The sequence below is a fragment of the Otolemur garnettii genome, unplaced genomic scaffold (assembly GCF_000181295.1).
Source record: "Otolemur garnettii isolate 467f Iridium unplaced genomic scaffold, OtoGar3 scaffold00043, whole genome shotgun sequence".
Taxonomy (NCBI): domain Eukaryota; kingdom Metazoa; phylum Chordata; class Mammalia; order Primates; family Galagidae; genus Otolemur; species Otolemur garnettii.
This window is the reverse complement of record NW_003852438.1, coordinates 11,575,992-11,589,536: the sequence shown is the minus strand read 5'-3', so window position 1 is coordinate 11,589,536 and position 13,545 is coordinate 11,575,992. Positions and strand designations below refer to the sequence as shown.

The following is a 13,545-nucleotide window of genomic DNA, read 5'->3' as shown; positions in this document are numbered from 1 at the left end:
GGTACTGCAGCCTGAGGACCATCCTGTCACCCTGTCCTGGACACTTACGGCAGTCCGGGGGCTCGTCCGAGTGGTCCCCGCAGTCATCCTCGGTGTCACACTTCCACCAGAAGGGGATGCACTTGTCGTTCTTGCACACAAACTGGAGGGCAGGTGGGGGCAACAGGGGTTGGTGGGGGGTCTGGGGAACTCAGAAGTCTTTCTTTTGAGGGGCTGGGATGTTCCAAAGGAGTGGCAGGGGTAGGGCATTTCAGGGGCAGGTGGAGTTGGCTGGCAGGGTGGGGTATGATGAGGGCAGGAAGGCCAGGTGCAGGGGGAGTGTGTGGAAGTCAGTGCCAGGGGCTCGGTGAGGAGGGTCAAGGTAGGGTGTGGAGGTGTTTGAGTGAGGTGACGGGTGTAAAAGTCTTGCTGTGGGGAGACAAGAGGTAGGCAAGAAATGTAGGGGTGTTAGCGTGGGAAAACCAGATGCATGAGGATATCAGAGCAGGTACTGGGGTCCAAGAGGGTTGGGCGTGCTGGTGTGGGGGTTGAGGGAACAGGCATTAGTGAGGGGTGGTTAGAGGGACAACCTCACCTGGCTTGCTGTGCAGTTAGACACACAGGTGCGGCCATCACCGCCCAGGTAGAAGTTGGTGGGGCAGGCACACTTGTGGCCCCCGCCAGGGGACAGTAGGCACAGGTTGCTGCAGCCACCATTGTTGACCTTGCAGGGGTGATTGGGCACTGCCAGAGAATGTGGGTTTTTTTTGTTTTTTTGTTTTGAGACAGATTCTCACTTTGTCACCCTTGATAGAGTGCTGTGGCGTCATAGCTCACAGCAATCTGAACCTCTTGGGCTCAAGCAATTCTCTTGCCTCAGTCTCCCGAGTAGTTGGGACACAGGCACCTGCCACAACACCTGGCAATTTTTAGAGACAAAGTCTCGCTCTTGCTTAGGCTGGTCTTGAACCTATATACTTAAGCAATCCACTGGCCTTGGCCTCTCAGAGGGCTGCCAGGCGTGAGCCACCTCGGCCAGCCCTGAGAAAAGTGGTTAGAGGGTGGCCAGCTGGGTGCAATTTCTGGGCCATTGCTCCCTGAGCTGCTGGCTGCTAGCAAAGTGAGGCCAGTGCTTGCTGGTGACACATTTACTGGTCTTCCAAAGGCTGCCCAGCTCACCCTAGCCTGGGTAGAAGGGGTTGGATCTAAATACTGCCCCTTGGGTGGTGCCTGAGGCTCAAAGGAGTAGGGCGCCAGCCCCGTACACCAGAGGTGGCAGGTTCAAACCTGGCCCTAGCCCAAAAACTATAAAAAAATGAAAAAATAAAAAATAAAAATAAATAAATACTGTCCTTTTTAGGAGGGAGCTGAAGCCAAAGATAGGAGCAGACTCTCTCCAGGCCCCAGCTCAGGGCAGCCCAAAGCCTCCACCCTGCCTCACCAGGCCTGTTTTTCCCACCACCCCCGCCTAGGGCCAACCCTCCCCTGATGGCTGCACCCCAGAGCTGGACCACACTCTGCCTATTCCCTCCTGGAATCTTCCAGTGTTTGGCAAAGATTGCTCAATCATGCTGGAGAGGGGTGAGCAGGAACCCCTGCTGGGTTCCCGTGCCCCCCAGGGCCACCCTGCCCCCACTCCTGCTCACCGTCTGGCTGGCGCAGGCCATGGAAGACGTGCAGGTCCATAGGCCGGTGCAGTGTGCTGATGAGGAGTGTCTTGTTAGCACCGGTGGTCTTGTGGGCACGGTTGATGGACTTTGTCTCCCAGTCGGTCCAGTAGACATAGTCCTCAAACAGGGTCAGTGCGAAGATGTGCGGGATGTCCTGACTCAGCACTGTGGGCCAGGAACACAATGGCCGTCAGCGCCAAGTGGGAGTAGGTGCCTTGCCTGCCTGGCCTCAGCTCCCACTTGTGAGGTGGGTGTGAGCCCAAGGCCAGATGGCTCAGTGGCTCTCCAAGGTTGCAAAGTTAGCAAGTGGCAGGACTGGAGTCCAGGCTGTCTGATGGCAGGGCCCTACTCTATGGCAGCATGTGCCTACCCACCCCCAGAGCTCTCCAGGCCTCCCACTGCCACCTACCTTCGTCCATCATTTAGAACTGTACATGTGCCTTGGGGTGTCCAACACCCCACACCCCAGAGGACCACGTCCTCTGGCTTCTCTGGCCACTTCCGCCCCTAGCACACCATTCCCTGTTGCTTCAGATACCCATGCCATGAGGTCTGTTATGCCCGTGCTGCCTCATTGGTACACTGACCGACATGGCGATTGGAGCCATCCAGGCTGGCAAACTCAATGTAGTCCTCCCGTGCATCGGCCCAGTAGATTCGCTCGGTGACATAGTCCAGCGTCAGCCCATTGGGCCACGTGATCTTGGTGTCCACAATGACGCTGCGGCTGGACCCGTCCATGCCGATCCGGCCTATCAGCGAGTGGTCGCCCCAATCTGTCCAGTACAGGTACCTGGCAGGGAGCAGGCGGTGAGCTCCAAGAGAGCCAGACACATTTAATGGTGACACATTTACTGGTCTTCCAAAGGCGCCCAGCTCACTCTAGCTTGGGTGGAAGGGGTTGGATCTAAATACTGCCCCTTTTAGGAGGGAGCTGGAGCCTGCAGGGAGGCTAGGCCTGGATGCTTGAGGGTACCACCTGCTGTCAGAGCCCTCCAGCCCTCCTTGTCCACATACCCGTTCTGCACGTCCACCACCAGAGCCCGGGGTTCACGGAGGCCAGAGCTGACCAGCACCGTCCGATAGGCCCCATTGAGCTTGGAAACTTCAATGGTGTCCCGACCTTTGTCACACCAATACAGGTTGCCACCTACCCAGTCCACAGCCAGCCCATCAGGGTTGCTGAGGCCTGTCCGGTGCAGTACCTGCAGGCAAGGGCATCGAGGGAGCCCTGAGTGACCTGGGAAAGGGCCATCAGCTCTCTGGGGCTCGGCCTCCCCATGGATAAAATGGGGTGTAACTCCCTCTCCCTGTGCCCAGGAGCACAGGTTTGAGGGAGGTCAAACATGAGGGGGAACTTCCTGCTAATGAGGAAGGCTTGGGGGTGGCAGAGAGGGAAGAGACAGAGGGGTCCCAAGTCTGTGCTCTCTGGGCTGGGAGGAGAGAAGCAGCATCATGCAGCCACTTAGGGGAGAGGGGAAAGTAACACTGGTAGGAAGGTGGGGAGAAGGGGATATGGATGACCTTAAAATAGTGGTCTGGGGGTGCCCTGGTGCTGCACCCCGGGAGTACTGGAATGTCACACAGAGGCCCCGCCTGCCCCACCTGCACATTGCTCCCATTGAGGTGCATCCTCCGGATCATGCTGCCCTGGGTTGTCACGTCAGTCCAGTAAATCATCTGCTCTCGGTAGTCGAAGTCCAAGGCCACAGCATTGTTCAGGCCCTGATGTGGGGAGTCGGGGAGGGGAGAAGTCTGCTGGGGCAGCAGGGGCCATACTGCAGCTGGGGGAGGGTGGCTGGAGAAGCAGTAAGGGTGATGACCATGGCCCAAGTGGAGGAACAGTGCAAGGCTATACTGGGCAGGGGACACGGGCAGGGTCCGGGGGGGCCCAGGTTTGGCACCTGCTTAAGTAACGTGTAGTTGGAGCCATCCAGGTTGAGCTTGCGCAGGTAGTAGCGATTGGCAAAGATCAGAAACGGTTCCTCCTCTGGAAACGGGAGCCCAGCTCAGCTCCTCGCAGGGCACAGCCTGGCTCCCAGCTCTCCGGTCACCGCCCCCAGCTGCCCGAGCCACCTCAGGCCCTTGGGGCACCAGACTCACCAGTCACGGCTTTGCAGCTGTGGGGGTCACCGCCGCGTGGGGCATAGCCCTGCACACACAGACACTTGTAGCTGCCATGGGTGTTGATGCAGCGCTGACTGCACGGGAAGGTGGTGCTGCACTCATCCACGTCGGCACATGTCCGCCCGTCGTCCTTCAGCCGGAAGCCAGGGCGACAGCGGCACTGAGGGTATAGGGAGTCTTGGCCGGGTGTGTGGCAAGGGGCTAGGCTCCCACCCTGGAGACCCGGGAGTGGGGGCCCTCTCAGGCTCCAGTTCCTTCCAGTCTGCCTTGCCATGGGGAGGCAGGAAGCACATGGGTACTGAGCCCTCACCCCACAGTAACCAGGCAGGTGAGTTTGCCCTGTCAGCACATTTTCTGCACCCATGGGCCAATGCCCAGGCCTCTTCCCATGTGCCCTGTGAGCGTCACTTGGCAAAGCTGCCCACACTCTCCACTGACGACATGCCTTCCTCATAGTGGCCATCTCAGCCTCAGGAACCCCTTCTGAAGCTCCTCTGTTGGTCACCCCCTCCCTACCCTAGTGTTGCCCTGTAAAGGGCTTAGGCCTGGGACCTCCTCCTTCCCCCAACTATACTCACTCCCTCAGTAATCTTGCCTAGGTGCAGGGATTTAAATAGCATCTCTATGTGATTACTCCCAGGTTCCTCTCTCCAGGCAGGGCCTGTCCCTTAACTCCAGGCCTGTGCACTGCTGCCTATGTGACATCTCACTCCTCTCTCCCTCAAGTCCTGCTGGCTCTACTCCCCACACAGGTGCAGAGCCCAACCACACAGAGATCTGACTTGTTCACTGTTGTGTCCCCAGTTCCCGGGACAGTAGGTGACACAGAACAGGTGCTCAGTAAACACTAGTGGGATGAATGCACAAATGAGGCACTGGAGAAGGGTGGAAGCCCCTGACCCGGGACTTGGCACACCTTGAAGCCAATCTTGAGGTCCTCACAGTCCTGGCTGCAGCCACTGAGCTTGCGGCTCAGGCACTCATTGACGTGGCAGCTGCGCTCATCTGAGCCGTCACCGCAGTCATCCTGGCCATTGCAAAGCAGTGCCTCAGCCACACAGCGCCCACTGCTGCACAGGAACTGGGATGAGGCGTTGCACTTGTGCTCTGGGGAGGGCAGGGCAGCAGGTCAGCAGGGCCCAGACAGTGTGGGCCAGGGCGGGGGCAGCCGGGCTGAGGGCCCACCTGGGCTGGTGCAGTGTGGGTTCTTGGGGGCCTCGTCACTCTGGTCGTGGCAGTCATTCTCGCCATCACACTCCCACTGCCGCGAGCTCAGGCAGCGGCCGTTGGCACAGCGGAACTCGTTGGGGCCGCAGGTTGGGTATTCTGCAGGGGGATGGAACGGTGAGGCTGATGCCCAGACACAGCAGAAGGCAGGGCCTGCTCCCACCACAGCTGGGGCTCACCACACTCGGGGGACTCGTCAGAGCCGTCTGCACAGTCACGGTCATGGTCGCACACAAAGTGCTTGGGGATGCATTGGCGGTTCTGGCACATGAACTCGTGGTCATCACAGGTACTGTTGTACACTGCAGAGGAGGTGGTGAGGCCCCTCAGTGCTGTCCCTGCCCCTGCCTGACATGCTGCTGACCATCCCTAGCCCCAACCCTCCTAGTTTCAGCAGTGGAATGGGCAGAGCACTGGACACAGAGTCTGGGCCTCAGGCTATAGTGATGGCTCTACCATCAATCAGCTGTAGGAGCCCCACTGAAGCACTCCCCCCAGACGGAGCACTCCCCATTTGCAGAGGGAGCCCAGCCACTGGCACTCACAGCAGCCAGCTGAGACGCTCTCATCAGCACCATCGGCACAGTCCTTGTCCCCATCACAGAGCCATCGCTCAGGCACACACACATGGGTGCCAGGGCAGGAGAAAGAGGCAGGGCCGCACGTCTTGCCTTCTGCAGGTAGCAGGGGGTAGTTGAGACTCAGGGGCCAGGCACCCTGCTGCTGTGCTGCCCCCTATAGGAACATATCTGTGCTCCGTTCCTTGGGGTGTGCCCCTTGCACCATCCCAGTGCCCTTACCACAGTGAGCTGCCTCATCCGAGCCGTCCCCACAGTCATCACTGCCATCACACAGCCACTGCTTAGAGATGCAGCGATGGTTCTGGCACTCGAACTGGGCTTCTGAGCAGAACTTGTCTGGGGCAGTCGGAAGCCATAGTTAGAGGGGTGGCTGGTCACCCAGCTGGTCAGGCTGATGACATGGGATGATGGGAAGGTGCTGAGGCACCCCTCTGCAGGGGTTCAGCTGAAACTGGAGTGTAGGGGATGGGCTAAAGGCCCAGGGTATCCTCCTGGGGGGATGTTTCCTGGGAGGGACAGGGGGTGGGGCCTGATATCCCCCAGGTGGTAGTGCTCAGGTGAGAGAGGGCTGTGGTCACTCACTGCAGTGGGTCTCATCCTCGCCATGTTCACAGTCATCCTCCTTGTCACACGTCCAGCTCATGGGGATGCAGCGCCCACTGGGGCAGGCGAAGTAATTCAGGGGGCATCTGGGACGCTTCACACCTGGGGGCACAGGAGTCTGTGAGGGCACTGCTCACCTTAGCTGCCACCCATCACACACCTGCCTGGGCCCACCTGGGCAGTCACGCTCGTCACTGTAGTCCCCACAGTCATTGGCACCATCACACACCCAGCTGGGTGCATAGCAGAGGGAGGTGCGTTCACAGGGCTGGAAGAGCACACCCTTCACACCCAGGCGGAAGTAGCTGCTGCAGTCGGTGGCACCTGGTGGGGATGGGAGCAAAGGTGATGCCTGGTTTCCTTCCCCCAAGGCAGCTGCCAGTCCTACAGAACTTTTGTGTGCTTCAGAAAGTTGAGCAGTACCCTTTGGAGGGGCACTGTCCACACTGTCCACTCCCAGGGGCTCAGGAGCAGGACAGGGATGAGGCTGCAGGGAATTGGAGGCTGCCATGTGGGGCTGGAGGGAGGGCTTAGACGTAGGGTGCCTAGGAAGCACACAAGGTGTCACTCACTGCAGTTCATCTCATCTGAGGCGTCCTCACAGTCCACAAACTGGTTGCAGCGACTGGAGTTACCTATGCAGGTCCCATCACGGCAGCGGAATTCACCCACGGCACAGGCTGTCTCTAGAATAGCACCGCCCATCCCATCAGGCCAGTGTCCCCTCTGTGTGGCCCAAAACACCTGCCCAGACCCATCACAGAGCACCCTGAAGCCAACGCTGTGGACCTGGGAACAAAGGCTCAGCCAGGGTGGGACAGGGAGCACGTGCAGAGGGTGCAGGCATCACTCACTGTTGCAGGGGATCTCATCAGAGCCGTCCCCGCAGTCATCGGCCCCATTGCACCACAGCATGTTGGACACACAGCGTCCATTGTTGCACTGGCGGAAAGTCTTCTTGCAGCGGCGTGTGTCTGCAGATGGGGAGCAGGACACCAGTCAGTGGGGGGACAGGGAAAGCCTCTGATGAGAAACCATGCATTCAGTGCCCACGGGCCTGGTATCAGCTAACAGTGATTCTGCCCTTCCTGCCCAAGCCCTTTCTCAGCCAGGAAGCTGGTCATGCCTGGGTTCCACCCTGTAGGGGCTGAGGCTGGGGCCTGAGGGCCTGGGGCGGAGGACCCAGAGTCTGTGCCTGCAAGCAGCAGGGGCCGGAGTTGGCTCCTTACTGCAGTAGGACGGCTTCTCGTCGGACTTGTCCTTGCAGTGGGAGACGCCATCACACGTCAGGCTGAAGTTGATGCACTCGCCATTGGCACACTCAAACTCATCTTGTGCTCGGCAGGAGGAATTCACCGCTGGGGGGAGGGAGGCTCTGTGAGCCAGGGCTGGGGCCCCTGTGCCCCACTCCCCTCTCCCCCCGGAACATGGTCCTGTCAGCTTCTATCTGGCAAAAGGCCTTGAGGGGCCAAAAAAACAGGGAGGAAATGATCCCAGTGTGTGCTTGGGTCCCCTGCCAGCCCCTCCTCCTCCTGCCCCCACTCACCTCGGCAGGTGAGGTCCTCCTGGAGGATTCGGCCCCCCCGGCAGGAGCAGTTGACATGGCCTTGGTGAGTGAGCAGACACAAGTCTTGGCAGCCACCATTGTTGATTCGGCAAGGGGAAAGTTCACCTGAGCAGGGACAGGGCAACCATGGGGCTGCAGAATGTTCTCTGCTGTGCCCACCCATCCCCTCAGATTCCTGGGACTTTGCAGCCTTCTGTGCTGCTAGGGCAGGTGGGGAGGGCACAGGGGAGGGTGCTGCAGGACAGGAGGACAGATTTGGGGTGTGGGGTTGGAGAGGTCTGTGCTTTTAGGTGGGGACCTTAGGAGTCTGACCTCAGGGCCTTGAGACCTTGTGCACTGTTGTGGGGGTGTGGAAGAGACCTGAAAAGCTACAATCTGATCGTGACAGGAACATGCAAGCCGGGGACAAGTGCAGGCAGAACTGGGTGAACAGGCTCTGGAAGTGTGTGTGGCCCTGAGTGAGGGAAATGGCCAGGGCAGGCAGTGGGGTGTCCAAGGATGTGGATGAGCCCTGGGGACTTGGGAGGTAATGTGAGAGTGCTTGTGAGTGATGTGGACAAGATGCCATGTGTGTGCACAGTGGTCCGGGGGAGCCAGGGCAAAGGTGTGTGCAGGTGTGTGTGCAGTAGCACAGGGAGCAGGCCTCGGCTGTGGCATTCACGTGCATGTGTGTAGGCATAGGGCGAGAGCACAGCAAGGCTGGTGGCAGTGGCCCCACTCACAGCTGTTGGTGTCCTTGGCCACAGCAATGATGCCCATGGGCTGCTGGGGGATGTCCACACGCAGTAGCTTCATGTCACTGCCCACATACTTGTTGGCACGTTGCACAGCCCGCCGCACCCAGTCAGTCCAGAAGATGTGCTCCCCGTACACAGCCAGCCCAAAGGGGTGGACAGGCTCTGACTTTAGGATCACCTGTGGAGATGGAGCTGTCAATATCTGGCATCATTCAGGCATCTCTTCCTGACTCCACCTGAGTGCAGCTAGACGCAGGGATGAGGGCCCTGGGCTGACAGCCACAGAATGACAAGGACCCGCAGAGGCAAGTTGCCCTCTCCCTCGCCTAACTGATGAGGAAACCAGTCCACACAGGGTGGGCTGCCCACAGCCTGGGCCTGGACAGGACTCCTTGCTCCTCCTGTGTGCCTCATGCCTCCCCTGCCACTCTGTGCTGGGGCAGAGTGGCCAGCCCTTGCTCCCAGCCTCCCCTCCTGCTGCCCACCCACCCACCCGCCTTCAGACTCACATAACGGTGGGAGCCGTCATACTCGCATCGCTCAATCTTGTCCAGGGTGGCATCGGAGAAGTAGAGCTTCTCTGCACGGTGGTCGATGGCCAGGCCGTTGGGGGTGCGGATGTCCTTCTCTATGAGTGTCAGGATGTTGGCTCCTGACAGGGCTGCCCGCATGATGCTGGGGTGCTGCTCGTTCCAGTTGGTCCAGAACATCAAGCTGGGAAAGAGGGCACTGGGATCAGGATCCAAAGCCAGTGAGGCTGTCACAGAGGGCATAGGCCAGGACCTGCAGGCTCCCGGAACCCAGAGCCAGCCAGCATTCTGCAGACCCTATGCAGAGGCAGCCTGGGATCTTTCGAGGCCAGTATGGCCCCACTGCCCAAGGAAGACCCAGCTGCTGTGCAGGTAATCCACATGTCACATGGCTGACTGTGACTCACTCCACATGCCTCATGTCGTGTGACCACAGACACACACCGCAGTCTGGAAGGTGCCCATCTGTGTCTGCTGAGAGGAGGGCCAATGCAGCCATGGGAGCCGGGCTCTGAGGTGCCAACCCTGGCCCCACCACTTACCAGTCGGGTGCCCACGGGTAACTTACTGAAGCGCCTCATGCCTCAGTTTCCTCTCCTATAAAGTGGGGATAGTAACACAACCTGCCTCAGAGTGGCCGAGAGAATTAAAGACGTTAGTTTCTGTTGTGATGACAGATGGCACACATTGTGTATTTTCCATGATTTTATTCTTAACTGCTCTCTTCTCTGCAATGAAGCTGGCTCTTTTCCAGATCATCTAGAAAGCCTTGTTGAGTGTGGATGTGTCCTAGGTCTGGGGGATACATGGATCCCACTCTCCAGGAGTTCCTCAGAATCAGCTTCTCCATGATTTAAGGACTTTTCACATTTGGGATTGGAGTCCTAGCTCCACTTTTCCTGGCTCTGACCTCGAAATGAGCCTCTTGGCCCCTCTGAGCCTCAGCTTTCTCTTAGTAAGGGAGGTGACGGGAACATTCAACCACCAATTATTCTGTGCTCCTCTGGGGACAGACGTCAGGCTAGAGCGATGACTGTGGAAGACCACAAAGATTTGCAGGGTCGGACAGCATATTCCCACGCTCCCCGGTGGATCCTCACACACACTGGAGTTTGAGAACCATCAAGGGACACAAGAGCCACTTCTGTCCCCAGTCCTCTAACAGCACCTGCCCACCTCCACCCCAAGAACTCTTTCCTGCCTGCCCTTCCACTTGGTCCTGCCATGGTGTGTCCTTCAGCTGTGCACACGTCGCCCTCAGTGTCTCTGTCACAGTGGAACCACCACCTCCTGCTAGACTCACTGGGAAAATGGTGCTTCTCGCTCCTTAGGGAGATGTCGATGCTCCCCAGCCCAGTGAGCTCAGAGACAAGGCTCTGACTATAAAGGCCTTGTCCTGCAGGGAGATGGGGGTTCTTTTTTTTTTTTTTTTTTTGAGACAGAGCCTCAAGCTGTCCCCCTGGGTAGAGTGCCGTGGCATTACAGCTCACAGCAACCTCCAACTCCTGGGCTCAAGCGAGTCTCCTGCCTCCGCCTCCCAAGTAGCTGGGACCACAGGCGCCCGCCACAACGCCCGGCTATTTTTTGGTTGCAGCCATCATTGTTGTTTGGCGGGTCCGGGCTGGGGATTCGAACCCACCACCTTAGGTGTACGTGGCTGGCGCCTTAGCCGGTTGAGCTACAGGCGCCGAGCCGAGATGGGGGTTCTTGATGGCTCTGGAATCAAGATGGGAGTTTGGAGGGAGGCCTCCCTAAGAGAAGACAGGTGTCCGGGGACGTGGCCAGTCACCCTCTGGGACTTGTCAGGACTGGGCTTGAATTGTCAGTCTCCACCAGGGACTTCTGCACCCTCGGGTCAAGCCTTGCTCATGCTCACAGCAAGCATGCCTTTCTTCCTGTTGTTGACAAACTCTTACCCACGGAAGGATTACATGTGACACAATGGTGGGGAGTTTGGTAAAACTGCTCCCTGGGATGGCACGAGGGAGAAGACAAGGCTTTTCTGGGGGCAGGTGGTCAGCGGCCAGGACCCTGGTGGACTTTCTAAACATCTAATTGTGAGCTCCCTGGGGGTTGCCAGTGTCCCAGTGCCAGCTTCGGGGTGGAGTGTCCGAACTTCTATTCACCCCTGCCCCTCTGTCTGAGTCCTTGCAACACAACATGCCCACTTCTTCTGGCCAAGGGAGGCCCCTCCTGACAGCTCAGCTCTCTCCTTGGGCACTGAGCCAGCTCCTGCTCAGCCCACTCCAGTCATCCTTGGATGCTGCTCACATGCCACCTCCTTGAGGACACGTTCCAGGCTGGGGCAGATCCTCAGCACAGTCACGAGGCTCCCTGTGGCCTCAGGATGAGTGAAACATCCGCCCGAGGCAGGGCCCACATCCCCTTACTCTCCACTGGATCCTCGGCACATCGTTGTTATCCAAAACCACTTGCTGGGTGAACGACGACGTAACCCCCTGGGCTCAGAGGAAGGGAACTTGGTGGGCAGCCACGGGGAGCTTCCTCTGGGCTGGGTGGGAGGCAGGCAGGGGAGCCAGGGCGATGGCCCTTCTACAGAGGCTCCAGGTCCATGAGGGACCAGCCCCGGACAGGTGAAGTCACGGAAGGTCACAGCAGGGAAGACTGGATCTCCGTCATCAGCTGAGTACATGCCAGACGGCCAAGGCAGGAGGGAACAGAGGGCCCTTGTACTGGGTCAGTTGTGCCAGGCAGGCTGTGCTGGGGCAGACTTGATTTACATCAGGGTGAGGAATGTAGGTTCAGTACACTCACCGTTTCTATGCAGTTGCTTTTGGGTTTTGTTTGTCCCCTAGTTTCCTAGTAAAGCTTTTAAAAAACATTCCAAGTGCTGCTGAATCAGGGGAAAAAACTGTTTCTCATATGTGGGCCAGGATTGCTAAAGCAAGGGCTGGCTCACTGGAGGCCCTTGCAGTGGAGACAGGGCTGCCCCTGTTAGGGAACAGAGCCACAGAGATTGTAGGTGGACCCTGAGGGACAGCCCTCAGCCTGTGGCCTTGACTCCTTACAACCTGACTGAGCTTCCTAGCCATCGTCAGGCCTGCTTTGCCCCATGGCATGGGAGGTTCTCTTGCCATTCTGCCCTCCAGTGTCTATCTGCTTCCAGCCTATGCTGGTCCATGCCCTGTGGTGCACCCATGCCAGTCAACACTGCTTCCCCTGCTCTCCTCAGCTAGGCAGCTGGAACTGGCCCAGCCTAAGGCTTCCCCCTAACCAGGCTTCAGTGAGTCCCAGAGCCACAGAGGCTCTTCTCTCCCTTGAACATGGTTTGCTGATGACTGAATCAATCACAAAGCCAGAAGCATCCCCCACAGTCCTGATCCTCCCCTGGTTCAGGTACCTGAGATATTAGCACCCTCATATCACAGGAGAGGACACAGAGCTCTCAAGCAGCTCCCCCAAGGTCACACAGCAAGGAAGGCCAGAGCTTAGAACACAGCCTGCCCCATCTGCACCTCCACCAGGTTGGCAGGGGCAGTTTCTGCCACCCTAGAGGGCCCCCCACCCCTACCCCTGGCCCAGGGTAGCCGCTCACTTCTGGCACTCATCCAGCACAAAGGCCCTTGGGTGGTCATCTCCGGACATGGTGATAACCGTCTCTCGCTCGAAGGCCCCTGGGCGGGTCTGGTCCACTGTGTGGCGGCTGATGGTGGAGGTCGTGTAGCTCGTCCAGTAGAGCGTGTCCCAGTCACGATGATAAGCCAGGCCTTCCACGGAGCCCACATCTGTGAAGGGACAGGAGCAGCTGTGGGTTGGGAGGGGGTTGGAGGGCACAGCCAGAATGCCTATGGGGTGTAGGAGTATGTGGGATGTGGTAGGGAGGGCTCAGGAGTCCCCAGGTCTGACCTGTAGCACCCCCAGCTCCTGCTGTGCCAGCCCATCACCCACCAGATGACCCATGGTCCACCTCCTCAGTCCTCCCTGTGTCATCCCACTCTCCACACCACTTGGATATGTGTTGTGGCCATGGTTTTCTGGAGCTGCAGCTCTGCTAAGTTGAATGCAATGTGTATTTCAGTAAATCAAACCTGCCTGGTCTGTATTGGGGGCTTCTGACTTTTTAAAAAACCCTGAAAGGGACTGTTCTGTTAAGCAGACATCTTAAACTTGGGTTAAAGAACTAAAGCATAGGGAAACAGACAGCTGACCAGTAAGGAAAGCCTTGGGCATTGCTGGCTCCAGGCTGCATGAGTACACCATTGCCAAAAGGTGACCTGCTGCTCTCTGCATGTCAGCAGAAGGGAGGGCTGCTCTGCTGGTCTCTTCTGCTCATGCTAAGGCTACAGAATATTGAGTCTAGCTTTGGACACAGCATTTTTAGACAGACATGTGGACTGGACTCTGGAGAGTGGAAAATGTCCCAGAGGCAGCTGAGAGGACAGGTGTCGCCTTTTCTCACATCTCTGTGCTCAGGACCTAGTCAGCTCCTGGCGGGTCTCTCCAGACCAGCTGAATGAATAAATGAGCAAATGAATGAGTCAGAGGACCTGGGGGGAGGGTCCA

The 13,545-nt window shown here is 58.2% G+C and overlaps 1 protein-coding gene across 2 annotated transcripts in view; it reads right to left on the bottom strand.

Annotated features, from left to right (window-relative positions):
• Nucleotides 1–13,545, bottom strand: part of LRP1 (LDL receptor related protein 1) — an 81,435-nt gene that overhangs the window by 11,668 nt on the left and 56,222 nt on the right. For both annotated transcript variants that reach the window (XM_003790547.3, XM_023513603.1), the window contains exons 42-63: nt 12,578–12,767; nt 9,001–9,205; nt 8,477–8,669; nt 7,734–7,859; nt 7,417–7,545; nt 7,042–7,161; nt 6,760–6,873; nt 6,362–6,511; nt 6,167–6,289; nt 5,804–5,920; nt 5,549–5,677; nt 5,183–5,305; nt 4,962–5,102; nt 4,693–4,883; nt 3,753–3,936; nt 3,554–3,639; nt 3,255–3,374; nt 2,667–2,854; nt 2,237–2,442; nt 1,626–1,814; nt 575–723; nt 49–142 (exon numbers count right to left, since the gene is read on the bottom strand). In XM_003790547.3, coding sequence (XP_003790595.1) covers nt 49–142; nt 575–723; nt 1,626–1,814; nt 2,237–2,442; nt 2,667–2,854; nt 3,255–3,374; nt 3,554–3,639; nt 3,753–3,936; nt 4,693–4,883; nt 4,962–5,102; nt 5,183–5,305; nt 5,549–5,677; nt 5,804–5,920; nt 6,167–6,289; nt 6,362–6,511; nt 6,760–6,873; nt 7,042–7,161; nt 7,417–7,545; nt 7,734–7,859; nt 8,477–8,669; nt 9,001–9,205; nt 12,578–12,767 — 3,267 coding nt within the window. The remainder of the gene's footprint in view (nt 1–48; nt 143–574; nt 724–1,625; nt 1,815–2,236; nt 2,443–2,666; nt 2,855–3,254; nt 3,375–3,553; nt 3,640–3,752; nt 3,937–4,692; nt 4,884–4,961; nt 5,103–5,182; nt 5,306–5,548; nt 5,678–5,803; nt 5,921–6,166; nt 6,290–6,361; nt 6,512–6,759; nt 6,874–7,041; nt 7,162–7,416; nt 7,546–7,733; nt 7,860–8,476; nt 8,670–9,000; nt 9,206–12,577; nt 12,768–13,545) is intronic.